At 32.4% G+C, this 16236-nt stretch overlaps 3 protein-coding genes across 3 annotated transcripts; 1 reads left to right on the forward strand and 2 right to left on the reverse strand.

Annotated features, from left to right (window-relative positions):
* Positions 1–1845: 1845 nt before the first annotated feature.
* Positions 1846–7486, reverse strand: LOC18014442 (sugar transporter ERD6-like 14). The gene is given in 20 exon segments (XM_024154219.1): positions 1846–2276; positions 2346–2460; positions 2559–2618; positions 2724–2777; positions 2877–2936; positions 3055–3117; positions 3231–3274; positions 3347–3431; positions 3531–3620; positions 3696–3788; positions 4056–4120; positions 4230–4305; positions 4389–4454; positions 4618–4635; positions 4637–4684; positions 6489–6548; positions 6654–6743; positions 6861–6923; positions 7039–7209; positions 7437–7486. Coding segments are annotated over 19 exon segments (1455 nt in total). The 5' UTR covers positions 7201–7209; positions 7437–7486; the 3' UTR covers positions 1846–2133.
* A 1624-nt stretch (positions 7487–9110) lies between these two features.
* Positions 9111–9803, reverse strand: LOC112085153. The gene has a single exon (XM_024154182.1). The coding sequence runs from the start codon at positions 9801–9803 to the stop codon at positions 9111–9113; it is 693 nt and encodes a 230-aa protein (XP_024009950.1).
* Positions 9804–15281: 5478 nt separating this feature from the next.
* Positions 15282–15702, forward strand: LOC18014477. Its single transcript, XM_006396608.2, is given in 2 exon segments — positions 15282–15316; positions 15318–15702. Coding segments are annotated over 2 exon segments (420 nt in total).
* Positions 15703–16236: the final 534 nt, after the last annotated feature.

Here is a 16236-nt window from a genome sequence, read left to right on the forward strand (position 1 = left end):
GATTCTCATTTTTCGTTGTTAATTCGTCGCTAAACTACATTTCGTCGTTAATTCGTTGTTAAATAACGTTGTTAATTCGATGGTAAGCCAAATAAAAATCTATATATAATGCCTCCCATAACCCAAAAAAATCACAATGCTCCTAAATAAGAGTGATTGAATTGATCACTTAATTGGAACAAGTATAAATTTTAAAAATATTCACTTGGTAGTGAATATTAAATATATATACGAAATGTCGTCCATATACGAAATTCGAAAATGGATGTACAATCGTATTGATTCAACGGGATCGTTGACAAAAGAATTCAGTGAGGGGGTTGAGGGATTCATGCATGAGGCGGGAAAACTCCGAAGAACGATTGCCAGTCGTATGATGTATTGTCCTTGTCCTAAATGCATGAATAGAAAATTTATCACAATCGCGAAAGTGTGGTCGCATATATTAAATAGAGGATTTATGCCACATTACTTTATATGGTATCATCATGGAGAAGGGCATGGAGAAAGTAGTGCAGGTAGTAGTAATAGCAATTATCAAGCATCAAATTTTGAAGACTCGTCAAATAATTTGCATCAAGATGAATATTATAATGCAGAGCAGCAAAGGTTTGATCATGATAGAATTCAAGACATGGTTACAGATGCATTTCATGAGACCACAAATACATTTGCACCTGTCCATGATGAGGAACCCAATGCAGATGCAAAAATTTTTTATGATATGTTAGGTGCTGCTAATCAGCCACTTTACAATGGATGCAAAGAAGGACAATCTAAATTATCACTGGCAGCTAGGATGATGACTATTAAAACTGATCATAACTTAGCTGAGACTTGCATGGATGATTGGGCTGACCTGATTAAAGAGTATGTGTCGCTCCGTCAAAAACGTGCAGCGGAAAAGGAGGCAAGATTGGCGGCACGGAGAATGGCGACACAAGCTGCGGGTACTCAAGGAGCATCTACAAGTGGTGGAGCGACACAAGCTGCGGGTACTCAAGGAGCATCTACAAGTGGTGGAGAGGATCAATCACATGCTCCGGTTACAAATCTTGCGGACGATTTTGGAGATTTCGAAATTGATTATGATGCTTAAATATGATTTCTTTTTGTTGTAATAAAAATATTTTGTTTTGTTTTTAATTAAAATAATTTTATTTTCATATTTTCAAATTAATTTATTCAAATTAATTTATTTAATTTTAATTATTATTTCCAAAAAATTTGGGTTTAAAAAATAAATAAACTTCGTCTTTAAATCGTTGTAAATTACGACGAATTACCAACGATATGTTTACCAACGAATTAGGGACGAATGTATAGTAACGACGATTTAAGGACGATTCTTCGACCACGAATTTGCAACGAATTGCCGACGATTGCTTTTCGTCATTTAATCGTCGTTACTTTTACAACGATGTTACGACGAATGCTTCCCGACGTTTTAACGACGATTCTTCGTTTCTCGCTAATTAAAGACGATTTTACGACGAATTACCAGTTACGACGATCAATATACGACGAACTGGAATTCGTCGTTAAATCGTCGCAAACCTCATTTAACAACGATTTAACGACGAATATGGTCGTTGTGAAATGGGTGATTTCTTGTAGTGTGACCGTCGAAGATCGCGATATTCGATTTGATCTCTGCCATTGATCTTTCTGAGCTCATGACCTAAGCTCTGATACCACTTTGTTAGGATCTGCTCTTTGAATCAATCTTCGATTTCACTCTCAAAGCTCACAATCTCTCACAAAGAACAGTAAAGAAATTTGCAGAAAAGAAAACGACACAGAGAATCGAGTGCGGCCTCACGATGTGTGAGTAAAACCAACTCCTCGGCCTGGTGAATCAGGCAACTATTAATCAATCACACGATACAACAAACTCAACAACCTATCTCTTAAGCCTCTTCTCGATAACAACCTAAGAGATGAGATCTGAGTTTACACGTATACAACACACACTTCAACTAGCCGTTAAAATCAATTACAAAATGAGATGCCGGTTTATCTCCTTAACCGTAAACCATGAGCTGCAATTCTCACCAGAGCTCAATCAGACCAACCTGTCCTTGGTTTAAGCTGTACCAAGTTGATTCTTCATCACCAATATAACAATTTTTCTTAAAATATTGTAGAATTTTCAGGAGGAGATTCAGTGTAAATAGAATTAATCTCTTCTAATGATTTGCCTTTGGTCTCCGGAACAAGCTTAGCTGTGAACACAATTCCAAGGCCCATCGCTGTGGCAAAGATGATAAATGTTCCTACAATAATTCATTTTTCAGTTTCATGAAGCTTTTTGGCATATATATTAAAAATTAAAGATAAATTACCTGCAGAACTCCATTGAAGCATGAAACTGAAGAAGTATGTAACGAGCCATGAGCTTATAGATGAGACCAAGTTACAAACTGTTCCAGCCGCTCCCTTCACGTCTACTGGATAAATCTAAAAAAAAAACAAAAAAAAAAACATGAATTATAAATTTATAATGTATTAACATTTAGGTATATTTTATCAATTTTTTGAATTTTTATTTGATATACCTCTGATGCTATGATCCATGGTATCGGTCCCATGCCTAAACCGTATGATGCAAAATACACCTAATTTGATAAATACGCAAAACACAATTTTTTTACCTTGGCATTGTTTAAATAATTACTTTTTAATATAAAGTTATGTATTGTTATGATAGTTTAATTTATTACCATAACACTAATGAGAGCCAAAATAGATGTTCCTGTTTCCCAGCAATTGTTCTTCTGCAGGGTAAGAAAATCAGAGATATTACAAACCGGTTTTTAAAATTGAAACCAAACCACCAGTTTAGTAGAGCTATATTGAGTAGTAAGTAAGCATGCCTGCAAGAAATACGAAATGGCTGTTGCGAGACAACCCAAGAACATTCCAGCTTGAGAAACCTACAATCACTCAAAAACATTTTCCAATTTTTTTTATAAAAAAAAACGATCAAGATAATCTAACGATTTCGGTTATTTAATTACGCTTTCGGTTAACGGCTTTTAAAATGTATTTTACCAATAGGAGTGAACGTCTTCCGGATACATCCATAAGAACAGTACCTAAAATGCCTCCAACCATCTGCAAGAATGTGTTTTAAAGTGATCGTTAAAAGAATTTATGCGAATGATAATTATATACGAAAAAAAAAACTTAGGAATTATAATCATGCTCTATGATCGTTTCTGTAAAACCTGAACAATGGATGTCGATATGAATCCAACGTCACTCGATACACCTGATCATTATCAAATGATTATTGACTGTTCGATGAAGCAAGATCATAGAAGAAGAATGTGGTTTTATTTACCGGTAGATGTGAAAATGGAGTCAGTGTAAAAAGTATAGCAATTAAGACCTCCAAGCTGAGGCAAAGCTACAAGAACTACTCCAATCTATGTAAAAAAAAAAGTGTTAAATAATCGAGAAAATGCATCAACAAGAACATGCTTTGAAAGTTTTTTTTTTTTTTCTCTTTTTGAGGAGTTACTTACAGTAAGTGACAACGCGTATTTTCGCTGAAATAGCTTGAAGAAACCACGGCCATTGACGTCTTGTTGTTCTTTAACATGTTGAGTATATTCCTAATGATCAACAAAATATTGGGAAATCAATGTAAAAAAAAATGATATATTGATCATTTCTTCATATCTCCTTACTAATATCTCTGCTGCTTCATCAGATACATCAGATTTTGCTCCTCGCAGGCTTAACAAAACCGCCTCAACCTCCTTTTCCCTCCCTACTTTAGCCTACAAAGACATTTATTTTATTTAAGGTAAGACTAACGAGTTTCCCTACAAACACATGCTATGCTTACATTTTGTAAACATGTTATGTCAACTGGTTTAACCTTATAATATCCAAAAGACATGTGACAGAAACACGAAAATGTGTTTGAATGTAAAAACAAGAACCTAACACCCGCTTGGATCACATCTAGACAAATAGAAGCAAGTATGACGAGCGATGACACGAAATGAAAATGTAAACATAAAAGAAAATAACTAAGTACTTACTAGCCATCTAGGAGATTCAGGGATGAAGAAAAGAAGAGGCAAAATCACAAGACAAGGTATAGATCCTGTCCAAAGTCAAAACACAAAACCTTAGAGGACAATTTTTTATATTTCTTTTAAGGAATTGAGTGATTTGTTTTATGCATTCGATATGTGTCAGTCTCTTTTACGTACCCAAAATGGCTAAATTGCGCCAAGGAACGACTGTTCCAAGTGCATAAAGGACCGATAGACCAACGCCCACAAATAACTGAAGAACATAAAGAGTATTGTATTGTATGAAAAGTACATTCGATTTATATAGATTCATGAAAAATTGTTCTCTTCATTTACCTGAGACAAGGAAGAAGCAGATCCTCGCACATTTCTTGGTGCTATTTCGGAGATGTAAACCGGTCCCTATGATTAATGACCATCATATTAAATTATTACCAAAATCTCATACCAAAAGAATCTAAAACACATATATGTACAGTATATCAAATATTTAATCTCACTATTATATATACAAACAAGAAAACATAAAAATAGATAAAACACCTCTAGTTTTATTCATTCATACCAAATATGCGCTAATTCCCGACCGAGATCCCTTGCAATAACCTTCCGAGATCGAGCAGCCAAACATCCTTTGTTAAAAAAAAAAAAAGTGAAGAACAGAATATAAAAGCATATATTTTAATGAACTACTATATTTTAACCCCGTACGTCTGCACAGAGAATGTTTTATTTTTTTTTTCTAATATAAGTTGCATTTATCTTTTTTATTTAGATATAATTTGTTTTTGTTATTTATTTTTTTAAATCAAAAATTTGTTATCATATTTTAATGTTAATTATAAACTTTGTTATTATGTGAATTTAGATTTACACATAAAAAATCTATATATCTATGAATTTGTTAATTCATCCGTTTAGTTGTCTTAAATCATTTTTAATATCTTACATGTTTTGACAAACTAACCCGTATAAGAATATAATTATAATTGTATAACCCTATAAATATTTACTAATATGGAATATTTGGACCAACTGATTATGAAAAAATATAATAAGATATTTATTTATTATTTGTGCTATTAAGAAAATGTATATATATATATAAACTGGCTAACCTATTAGTTTAATTGTCTCAAATCATCTTAATATCTTACATGTTTTAATAAATTAACTCATGGATCTTAAATATATTTATATATATATATATAATCACCTCGATCATATTATTGTATAATATAAATATTTATTAATCTCAAATATTTGATATTTTAGACCAATAATTGATTATGATAAAATACGATAAAATATTTATTTACTATGTATTTTTACAAAAATATTATTTAAATTTATAATTTTAAATTAAATCTCTCCTATATTTAAGAAATTTTAAAGTATTAAAATTATTATCTAAATTTTCGTAGTAAAATTTAATTATAAATTTTTTTTGAATTTTTTGAATTTAAATTAAACTGAATGATCTGATGTTAATTAAGTATACATTGATCTAATGTTAATTATAAACTTTGTTATTATGTGAATTTAGATTTACACTTAAAAAATCTATATATCTATGAATTTGCTAATCTATCCGTTTAGTTGTCTTAAATCATTTTTAATATCTTACATATTTTGACAAACTAACTCGTATAAGACTATAATTATAATTGTATAATCCTATAAATATTTACTAATATAGAATATTTGGACCAATTGATTATAAAAATATAATGAAATATTTATTTATTATTTATGCTATTAAAAAAATGTATATATATATATATAAACTGGCTAACCTGTTAGTTTAATTGTCTCAAATCATCTTAATATCTTACATGTTTTAATAAATTAACTCATGGACCTTAAATATATATATATATAACTCTAATCAGCTCGATCATATTATTATATAATATAAATATTTATTAATCTCAAATATTTGATATTTTAGACCAATTAATTATGATAAAATACGATAAAATATTTATTTACTATGTATTTTTATAAAAATATTATTTAAATTTAAAATTTTAAATTAAATCTCTCCTGTATTTAGAAAATTTTAAAGTATTAAAATTATTATCTAAATTTTCGTAATAAAATTTAATTATAATTTTTTTTTAATTTTTTGAATTTAAATTAAATTGAATGCAAATTTTTGTAACTAAATTTAATTAAATTTCTAATAATTTGAAATTTAAATTAAAGATGACCTAGATTTTAGGAAATCTAAAAATATCTAAATTAATAACTAATTTTTGGAAATTAAATATAAAAATAAAATAAAATATTATAAAAAAACTTTAGAAGTGTTTGGATGCAAGTACTAAATGTGCTTCTGATTTTAATAGAATAGATAGAATAATGTATCGACTTAAATGATGGCATTTCATTATTGAAATTTAAAACAAAAAAAAATACTCGAAAATAGCAAACCTTAGCAAATGCAATAGAGAACCAGCCAATTAGGACCATGATGTTTGTAATCCACACTGTCTAAAGAATTTAAAGAATCATTATAAGATGATGATTATATGCATGATTTTATAATTATAATCAAATGTGAATATGACAACTACTTTTCTTTAGTTCGAATCTTACATAGACACGACCAACCAAATCTGCTAATTTCCCACAGATTAATGCTCCAAGGATTACTCCCACAGTCAATATCGATCCAAAAAGTGAAAACTGAGAAAAAACTACAAAAAGTTAATCACTGAAAATTAGCTGAACCAAAAAAATCCAATCAAACCACAATCAGATAACCGGAAATAAACCAAAATAGACCCAAAAAATTGAACTTGCATCAGCTATGGATAGATTTAAGTCTCTCATGATTCTGGACTGTGTAGGAGCCGTATATCCAAGCTGTGAGAATTAATTAAGAAAAAATAGTTAATTAAAATTAAAAATGCATGATACCCATTTTCAACTTCGACCTGAAAATTATAAAAGAAAAAAAAAATCGAATTTAGGAACTCACAATGCATCCAAAGGAAAAGGCACCGCAAGAACAGGCAGTGAAGGCAAGAAGAAAAGGTCTTGTGGAGAGATTTGATATTTCAGACAGAAACGAATTAGAAGATTTATTAGGAGAAGCTAATAATCCTTCTGTATGAGGTAGTAATAAATCTTCTTCCTCCATTTTCAGAATCTGAAACAATAAGTCCAAGAGTTGTTTCGGTTATACATTACAGTCTTCTTGAAAGAATAGAATTACAAGAAAGCTCTTTTTTTTCCCTGGCGATTTTAAGGTAGAATCATTATTGAATATTAAAACATAGGAATTGGTTTTTAAATCCAACTAATTTTTAGAAACCGAATGAGGATTTTTATTTAAATTAGAGTATAGAAAAGAAAAATCTGAGAAAATGCTCAAACCTTTTTTTGAGTTTCGAAGGTCGTTCGTTGGTCTCGTAAAGCAAGAAAGGTGGAGCTGAAACACAAATTGTTTGACCTGTTTCTCTAACAGTCATCAGTTGGCTTTTGTTTCTTTTTATGGATGACACAGAACCTAAAAAAAATTCAGTTTGGTAAAAAAAAAAAAAACACAATTCGGGTCTTCTAATAAATTGTTAATAAATGCGTTAAAAATAATTTTCTTTCTAAAGGGTTTCGTTAAAAAATAACTTATTAAAAAGATATGGTGTGGAAAAAATTTGGTGTTAGGTAACATTAAATATCGGTGTGATTTTATAGAAATAGTAACATTAAATATCGGTGTGAAGCTTTTTTTAATTGTTTTATGCTCATAGCAGTAATTTTTTAGGATATGACATGGTCGAAATGTCGAACAAGTAAATACAACTTCGTCTACACCGGACCAAAAGCAGATGTTTTTCAGTGTATTTGAGCTATTTGCAAGTGAAAAACGGCAAAAGCAAATTGTACGTCTCGTAAAACAAAGAGAAATATCATATGGGCTTCTCGTGCTATATATGGTTAGACCAGTGCGGGTGTTCATAATCTTCGTCCGTGTCAATTGTCCAAATGTGTATTGTAGCTTCAACGAGTGTCGAACAGATTAATCTCTGACGATTAGGTAAGCCGGGGATTTTGTAACTCAAATTCCGAGGCTTCTCAGGGACTATTTCGTCAAGTGAAGTCATACATAATAATTTATGCACCTTACATTTCACAATGTTAAAGACCATTATTGGAATACATGTTTGCATTTGTACGTAAAATCTAAATTTTGTGATATTATTCAGTTTTGTATAAGATTACTACTTGAACTAAAATACACGGTTATCAGAAGACAAAAAAGAAACTAAAATGCATTAACTGCAATATTAGTAAACACCCCGCAAAAATAAATACAATATAAATGATTTTATTCATTTGGTAGGTAGCCACAACTGATGATCACCATTCATTCACTGATTCATCAATCATTCATTTCTTCTTCTTTTTTCTTGTCGCAAAGCATTTACACAACATTTTATTTCCAAAAAGGAAATATAATATTTGCTATAACCTCAGAGTAATCAATTAGTGCCAAATAACCCTTACACTAAAACAAATGCAATCCTCCATTTAATATAACCCTCGAGGCCGATCAACTCCAGAACATATGTATATAAGATCGAATATCATATATGTATAAACCGTCCGTCATTTTGTGGCTGTCTTACAAAGTTGGATCATTTGCATTTTTTTAATTTCTCAAAAGAAAACAAAAATAAATTTAAATAGTTATGTTGTATTTTTCTGAAGAAAATAAAAACTCAGTTGGTTTTGAGCTCTAATGCAAACGTTTGCGACCCACAAAATTCACAAAGATCGTCAACTACCACTTAGGCACATGTGCCAACCACCACGCAGGGCTTACTCACGTGCCAATCTCCACGTCTTTCTTATTGTGGAATCAGCACCCACCGACACGCGTCTATTCAATATATGATTTATGGGCCTTCTAGCCCATTTAATAGACTTTTTACTAAAATGATTTCACACATTGAGTAAGATAATTTAGGCTTTTTTTGTTAAATAGGCCCGCTGTAAGAAAAATATTCTTTCCCTTTTTTTTTTTAACGGCCATTTCATTAATTAGAATTAGGTGGAACACAAAGGGGTAGCTGAGGAGTTCAGATTACATAGAGAGAGTTTAACGAAAGCATCAGCTCTTGAATTTTCCGATCTCAGGATAAAATAGAAAGAAGACGAACTGTAGAGAGAGGCAAGAGCGTGGATATCGAAGAGGAGACCATAGATCTCCTTGATCTGCTCGTGCATGTTGATGGCTCTGATGAGGAGTTGAGCGTCAGACTTGATTTTGATTGAGGTTAGGCCCAGCAAAAGGCCGTGGTTTAAAGCTTCTCGGATGGCTAAAGCTTCGGCAATCAGAGGACTGTTCACGAAGGGGATGGTAGATCGGTTCTTAGTGATTTCAGATCCGCCTTCTTCAAAGAGAATCCATCCAATTCCAGCAGTTTTGATGTCAGCCCTCCAGGCACCGTCCGTGAAACAGACGATGGATCCTGGTTGATGAAGAGGGGTCGGAGCCGATGAATGGGAAGGGTTATTACCAGGTTCAGGGGTTTGGGCAAGCTGCCATTCTCTCGCATCCGTTATTGCTTTTGTGATAGTGTCTTCTGGTGAGAACCGTCGCTCTTCAAAAAGGAGGCTGTTTCGGGATTTCCAAATGGACCAACAGATCCACGGAAAGATTGGACCGATTCCGACTCCGGTCGGTGGAAGGCACTTCGAGAGCTTCGATGCAATAAGAGCATCAGTGAAAGAGTCCATTTGGTATGGCGTGAAATCAGGGTAGACAGGAGCGAGATCCCAAACTCGGCGAGCATACGGGCACTAGAGGAAGAGATGTTCAGGAGTTTCGAGATCTCCACAATGAACACATCCTGGGTCCTCCATGATTCCTCTGTTGAGTAGGTGTTCACCAATTGGGAGGGCTTTCTGTATAATTTTCCACATAAAGACCTTCTGTTTAGGTGGGAGTTTTGTTGACCAAATCTCGGCGTTCCAGTTGAGTGCAGGTTCCTTAATAATGGGTCCTTCCTCAGAGGATGACATCGCAATGTGGTAGCCTGTTTTGGAGGAGTAGGTGCCTGAATAAGTAGGTAGCCAGACGAAGGAGTCCTTTGCACCTTTGGAGCTTGGTTTGATGCTCAATATATCCGCGAGATGGTGAGGTAAGATTTCCTTTATCTTATCAATGTCCCATTGTCCACTATTACCAAGGAGTAGGTCTGAAACCTTCATGTTACTGGTCGATTCAGTTGCTGGTCCCATCGGTGCCATCGGATGTTCCAGAGAAAGCCAGGGTTCAGCCCATATTGAGGTGTCACATCCATTACCAATGGATTTGCCCAACTGCTTTAGGAGGAGGTCTCTGCCGATGAGAAGGCCTCTCCATCTGTGGGATATAGATGCGGCCATCGGTACATCGAGGAGAGAAGTGTCCAGGAAATACTTGCCTCGCAGAACTCTAGCGAGAAGGCAAGTAGGTTTTGAGAGGATACGCCATGTTTGTTTAGCGAGCAGAGCGTCGTTAAAGCATTAGATTTCACGGAAACCCAGACCACCCTCCTTCTTTGATCTGGAGAGTAGTTTCCAAGACACCCAAACCATTTTCCTTTGTCCATGTTTCGAGTCCCACCAAAAGCGTGTAAGTGCTGATTGGATCCTTTTGCAAAGGCTAGTTGGTAATTTGAAGCATGACATGGAGTAGGTGGGGATTGCTGACAAGACAGACTTCAGCAGCGTGAGTTTTCCTGCACTGGAGAGGAATCTGGTGGACCAGTTGATATTCTTTCCCTTATTATTGTTCATAATTATTATTTCAGCTGCTTATAACATGATCGTGACTTGTAAATGTTAGATCCATCATCCATCGTGAACTGTAAGTCTGTAAGGTCGTAATCTGCAAGTTTAATTGTAAGTTAAGTTGTACCAAAATTACGTTATTAAAATTCAGTGCGTGTATGATTAAAGTTGTCGACGATTAGAAAAGAAGAAGACATGATATATAATAGACACATCCGATTCGATTTTCTGAAAGAAAAAAATATGTAGAACATGTTTGTAAATATGACTGACATATGAAAAGTTGAAAATTATGTACAATATTGTGAACAATTGTATTTTTTCAAATCTCTAACATGATATGAACAAATCCGATAATCTGATAATGTTAGACGCTTAAACGCGATTCGTATCCTAACATGTGTATATAATAGTTATTTAGTACTTGTAGCTATGGTGCGCCCTCAGAAATCCTTTCTTCTCATGCCTTTATATGAACATGTTTGATAAAGTTAACTAGGGTTTTCCTCTTTTATTCTTTTAACCATTTTTTTGCTATATTAAATGGCTCTGAACGAGATCAATTATTCAAAATGAGTTAAATCTTGATACCGTATGACTATGAGTCAAAATATATGTCAAGATAAAAACTAAACAAATGATGCTTCACTTTTTGTGAATTGTGTGGCGACGCAGCCTATATCATGTGTTGATCTGTGAATATCAACAAGGGACAAAACAGTAATTTAGATTGGCAAACTCGGTTTTATTAGATCGATTTAGGAATACAACTGAGTTCGGTTGAATAACGAACTAAGACTTATGAAACTAAGAAGCTAAGGTATTGAGTTCTCAGTCTCTAAGTCTCTCTAGAATTTCTTGTGTCTTCTGATGTCGATTCCTCTTCTTTTATATATGTCTTCTAAGTCGGTCTTTGTGGGTCTTCTATGCGATATGGGATCGAGAAAACTTTCCTTTTCTCTTGGTCATTTTCCTTTTCTCACGACAATTTCCTTTCTTCTCGTCAGTTTCCTTTTTCTATTCGGAAACTTTCCATTTTCCTCCGAACTCAGAGAACTTCTCGGTTCCTTTGAGAAGCTTCTGACCGACTTCGGCTTGTTGGGCTATGTTCGGCCCAAGAACTCACTCGGCCCAATGTTCCCGGTACATTTTCTTCATAAACCGGGTTTACTTCGTGCTGATCTCGGTTTGTACCGGAGAAAACCGGAGGTACGGTTTTCACCTCCAACATCATGTCATAGTCTTCAGAATGTTATCATTCTCCAACTTTTAAAGAACATATGATGGGAAAAAGATATATGGATGTGCAACAAAGAGTATACCGAATCTTCACTACCCTTAATTTGGTAAAGAAAACACTTTCGGATTTGCAAAATGAAGAATATACAGATAGAAAAGATAGAAAATATGGATTTTCGGTACACAAATCTGAGGAAAAAAAATCTCAAACTAACATTTCATAGAAGTCAAGAAATTTAATCCATCATTCCGAAAGTTTAAGAACAAAAAAAACTGCACACCCGAAATCCTTTGTTTTTGGAAAAAAGAAGACAAAAGAAGACAAAAAGTTCAACCAAATTAAATAAAATTTGTTTTGCTAACAAAAGTAGCTGACTTTTTATTTTTATTTTTATAAATGTTATCAGTAATCTGCCTTAAAAAAATAAAGATAAAATGTTTAGATATAACTTGCAGAGAAACAAAATCAAGGACTGAGGATAGATAAAAATAATTATGGTAGTTTGTTTACACAAGTTAATAATCATCATAAAGGGAAGAGAAGTAAGTTGAGATTGCATAGATCATGTGAGATAACAGTATAAAGATGAAATGATAATAAGCTTTACATATTTGTATAAGGAAAATAAGTTAACTAAGAAAATTGTGGGTGTGAAATGTTATGATAAGATGAAAAAATGATGTAGTAGTGTTTTGTAAAGTGTTGCTTTAGCATATATAAAATTTATACCAATTATTTTAATGAAAGTAGCTGAATTTTTTTTTTGTTGGGTTTTCGCTATATATCTTCCAAGAAAATGTGAGAAAGCTTTAGACTGACTTGCAAACAAAACGAAATCAAAGAATGTACCATAGATAAAGTCATAAAACTATAATTATGTTAGAAAGTTTTAACAAGATTAATCATATATATCACTAGAAAAGAAAGAGAAAGAAGTTGAGATTGTAGAACTCGTATGAGATTGACAATGAGATCAAATGTTTTAGATTTTAATAAAAACAAAATAAAAAGAGGATCCTAATAGGTTTTCATTAAAATAGTTGAAAGGTCTGGTTCTTTTATGGATAATTTTCAATATAGCTCAGAATTATATTGGAATTTGTTAAAGAACTCCCCTTTTATTTATTTTGATTTTTTTTATAGAAAAAACTAAATAAATGCTGAGTGTGGAAGAATATCCCTTGTTCATATCTAGAAACTTGTTGTAACTTCTTGTCTTCTTCTTTGATAAAAAAATTCCATAAAATATTCTTCAAAAAAAGAAAGAAAAATGAAGCAACGACACAAGGGCATGGATTCATGATTGTTTAAAAAGAGCTGGCAAAAGCCGAGTTGCTTAGCCGGTGAGTTGACTTTAACCTAATAATAACTCATAGATCTGAACTAAGCTTGTCCCATCACTATGACACCATTCCTTTGATTATTTCCTATTTTCATTAGTAGTATCATATGTGTTATGAAAGGAAATCTTTTTCAAAGCTTAATGCCGGTGGAAATTTTGTCTTTTATTTTTATTTAATTTCTGTTGACGTTTTTGCCGGCATGCCGTATGAATTAAATGCGTCAGCTACGATATAGGATATTGTATTTCTCAATTATTTTAGTTTCTTATAATTGCGTTTGATGAATGATGGTTAAGTGTTTGTTTTTGTAACAATGATAATTAAGTGTTGAAATATACTTTCAAACTTACATCTTCACAGCTTGTAACATATGAAAACAGCTTTTGGTCTTTGCAGATTACTGAAAAAAACTTTCAAAAAAACTAGGAATGCACTTAATCATTAACTAGTTGGTTAGCCTATTTGATATTATTGATTTTACACACATAAAACTATATTTTCGTGAATGTATAAAACATGATGATTTTAATCGTTGGTAGATGTGATGGTCGTAGAAATTGTCTACCAGATACGTGTTTAGAACTCAAAAAAAAAAAAAAATTTATGGGATTATTTAAGTATCAGTATACACATAGATGGCTTCATTATGCCTACGGAAAATTATATCTCTGGAAATAATTTACATAAATGTTTTTTTTTTCTTTTTTGGTAAAAGGTTAACTTGATCATGAACAAAAAAAGGTTGCAAAGAATCAATAAGAACCTAAACACAGCCATAATTAGAGAAAAAAAAAGAAGGTGGATCAGGCCCAATTAAGGGATACACTATACAGAGGAAGCAGAGGATGCTAGAGAGAGGTTAAACAAGAGTCAATGAATTAGGATCTCTACCAGACTTCAACGAGACGTTGTCCACGATTGGATCATAGCTTTTGAAGGTTCGTTCTTGACAATGGTGAAATTCTTTGAAACCATTTTACCATAATTGTGCTGACAGTATTATGTCTAATTAAAACATTGGATACGACTAAACAATTAATACATGCCTAATTAATATATTATTAATTTATTATTCGGAGATTCCTTATCATGTTGCTTCCATCATCGGATACCTTAGAAAATGGAGTTACATGCATGCAAGTATTGTCATGTAAATGCAACCAAAAGGCAACAAACAGAGCAAACTTAACATATAATTAATTAATCATAGGGTCAATAGTTATATATTTTATAATCATATGAGGTCAAAGCTAAAATTATAAATTTCATGTGCCCTCTAAAGTTTTTTCAATCTAGATAAACCATATCAAACCAACCGGAACTGAACCACAACATTGATCAAAATATTATCTGGCATATGTCATTTTATTTTTGAAAACCAAAGAGTAAGAAGACGAAAAATGAATTTATAGAGAACAAAATCCGAGTTGACAAAAAAAAAGAGAGAGAGAGCAAAATCCGAGGTTTGATTGGGTTTAAAACTTTGAATATTTACTATATGCAGGTAATTGCTGGTTATGATTGTCTATACGAGTTGAATTGTTTATCGTAATTACTTATGAGGCAAATTAAACGGTTTGTCGTAAACATTATAAATCATCAATTCTAGTATGTTTCTAAATAACTTTAAATCATGAATGATATAAAGTATGAATTAAAATGAAGAATAATAATCATAAAAATAATTATACATGTGGATTAATTATTTATATTGTTCTGCCTGCCAAGACTATTCACTTGCACACACACATGTATACGCAAAGTATTACTCATATGTAGTCATACACATTAATTAACAATCCTCACATGGTGTCTCTTCTCTCTCTTCGTCTCTCACTATATATGTATGTGTACTTCATGTTATTAGCTTACTCAATCTTTCTTAATACTTTAAAGAACAAGAAACTCAAAAGATCACTCAATGGCATTAATGGTGAAGAATAATCCGTACGAGTACACAAAGATGGAGAAAGAAGATCCCCAAGAGTTAATTCACAGAAGAGCTCAATTTCTAATCCAGAAGGTTCTTGAACGAGCAGACAACAAGACAAGACAGCAGCAACAGAGAAAGAGAACATCTGGACCGTTGATTATGATCAGAGTGGTTGGGATTAGAATGAGAATTGGTAAGAAGCTAAGAAAGCTCAGGAAGAATAATGGTTATGTATGCAACAATCTTATTTCTCGTTTCCTCAAATCTTTTAAGCGATTCTTGTCGTCTTCTTCTTCTTCTCGAACTATCTCTGATCTTCCTCCTCTATTCTCTCTTCAAGTTTGAGGATCTTGAACTGTTTTTGTTTTAAAATTTCCTCATATGATATACTTCAATTAATACGCGTACACCATATTTATCTATCGAATGAGATTTTGGCTTGAAATAAAAAGAGAAAGGTACATGTTAAACTATCATCATGAGATGAGAATGATTAACTAGTCCTGATCATCACTATAACTTTTTTCTATAATGGGAAGCTAGTAATACGATATTACGATTTATAGTGAGAGGATTCCGATGGTTACATAGATTTAATTACAAGCATTGTTATTTATGAAATGTTTTTATATGCGTATTAATAATTTAGTTGATTTAGTGAAATCATAGTACATATCATACGATATGTTTAGGCTGGGGTTAGGTTAAAGCTGATGAAATAGGTGGGAAAATATATTTTAGAAAAAATAGAATATATATGTGTAAATTAATATGGAAAAACTACGACTTCAACCAAGTGAATATGCTCAACCACGTTATAGATATAATAATATTTTAGCCATGCCAAAGTTGACTATAAAATTAAAAATTTGACAAGAT

Source organism: Eutrema salsugineum, unplaced genomic scaffold, assembly GCF_000478725.1.
Source record: "Eutrema salsugineum unplaced genomic scaffold, Eutsalg1_0 scaffold_3, whole genome shotgun sequence".
In the NCBI taxonomy this organism is placed as follows: domain Eukaryota; kingdom Viridiplantae; phylum Streptophyta; class Magnoliopsida; order Brassicales; family Brassicaceae; genus Eutrema; species Eutrema salsugineum.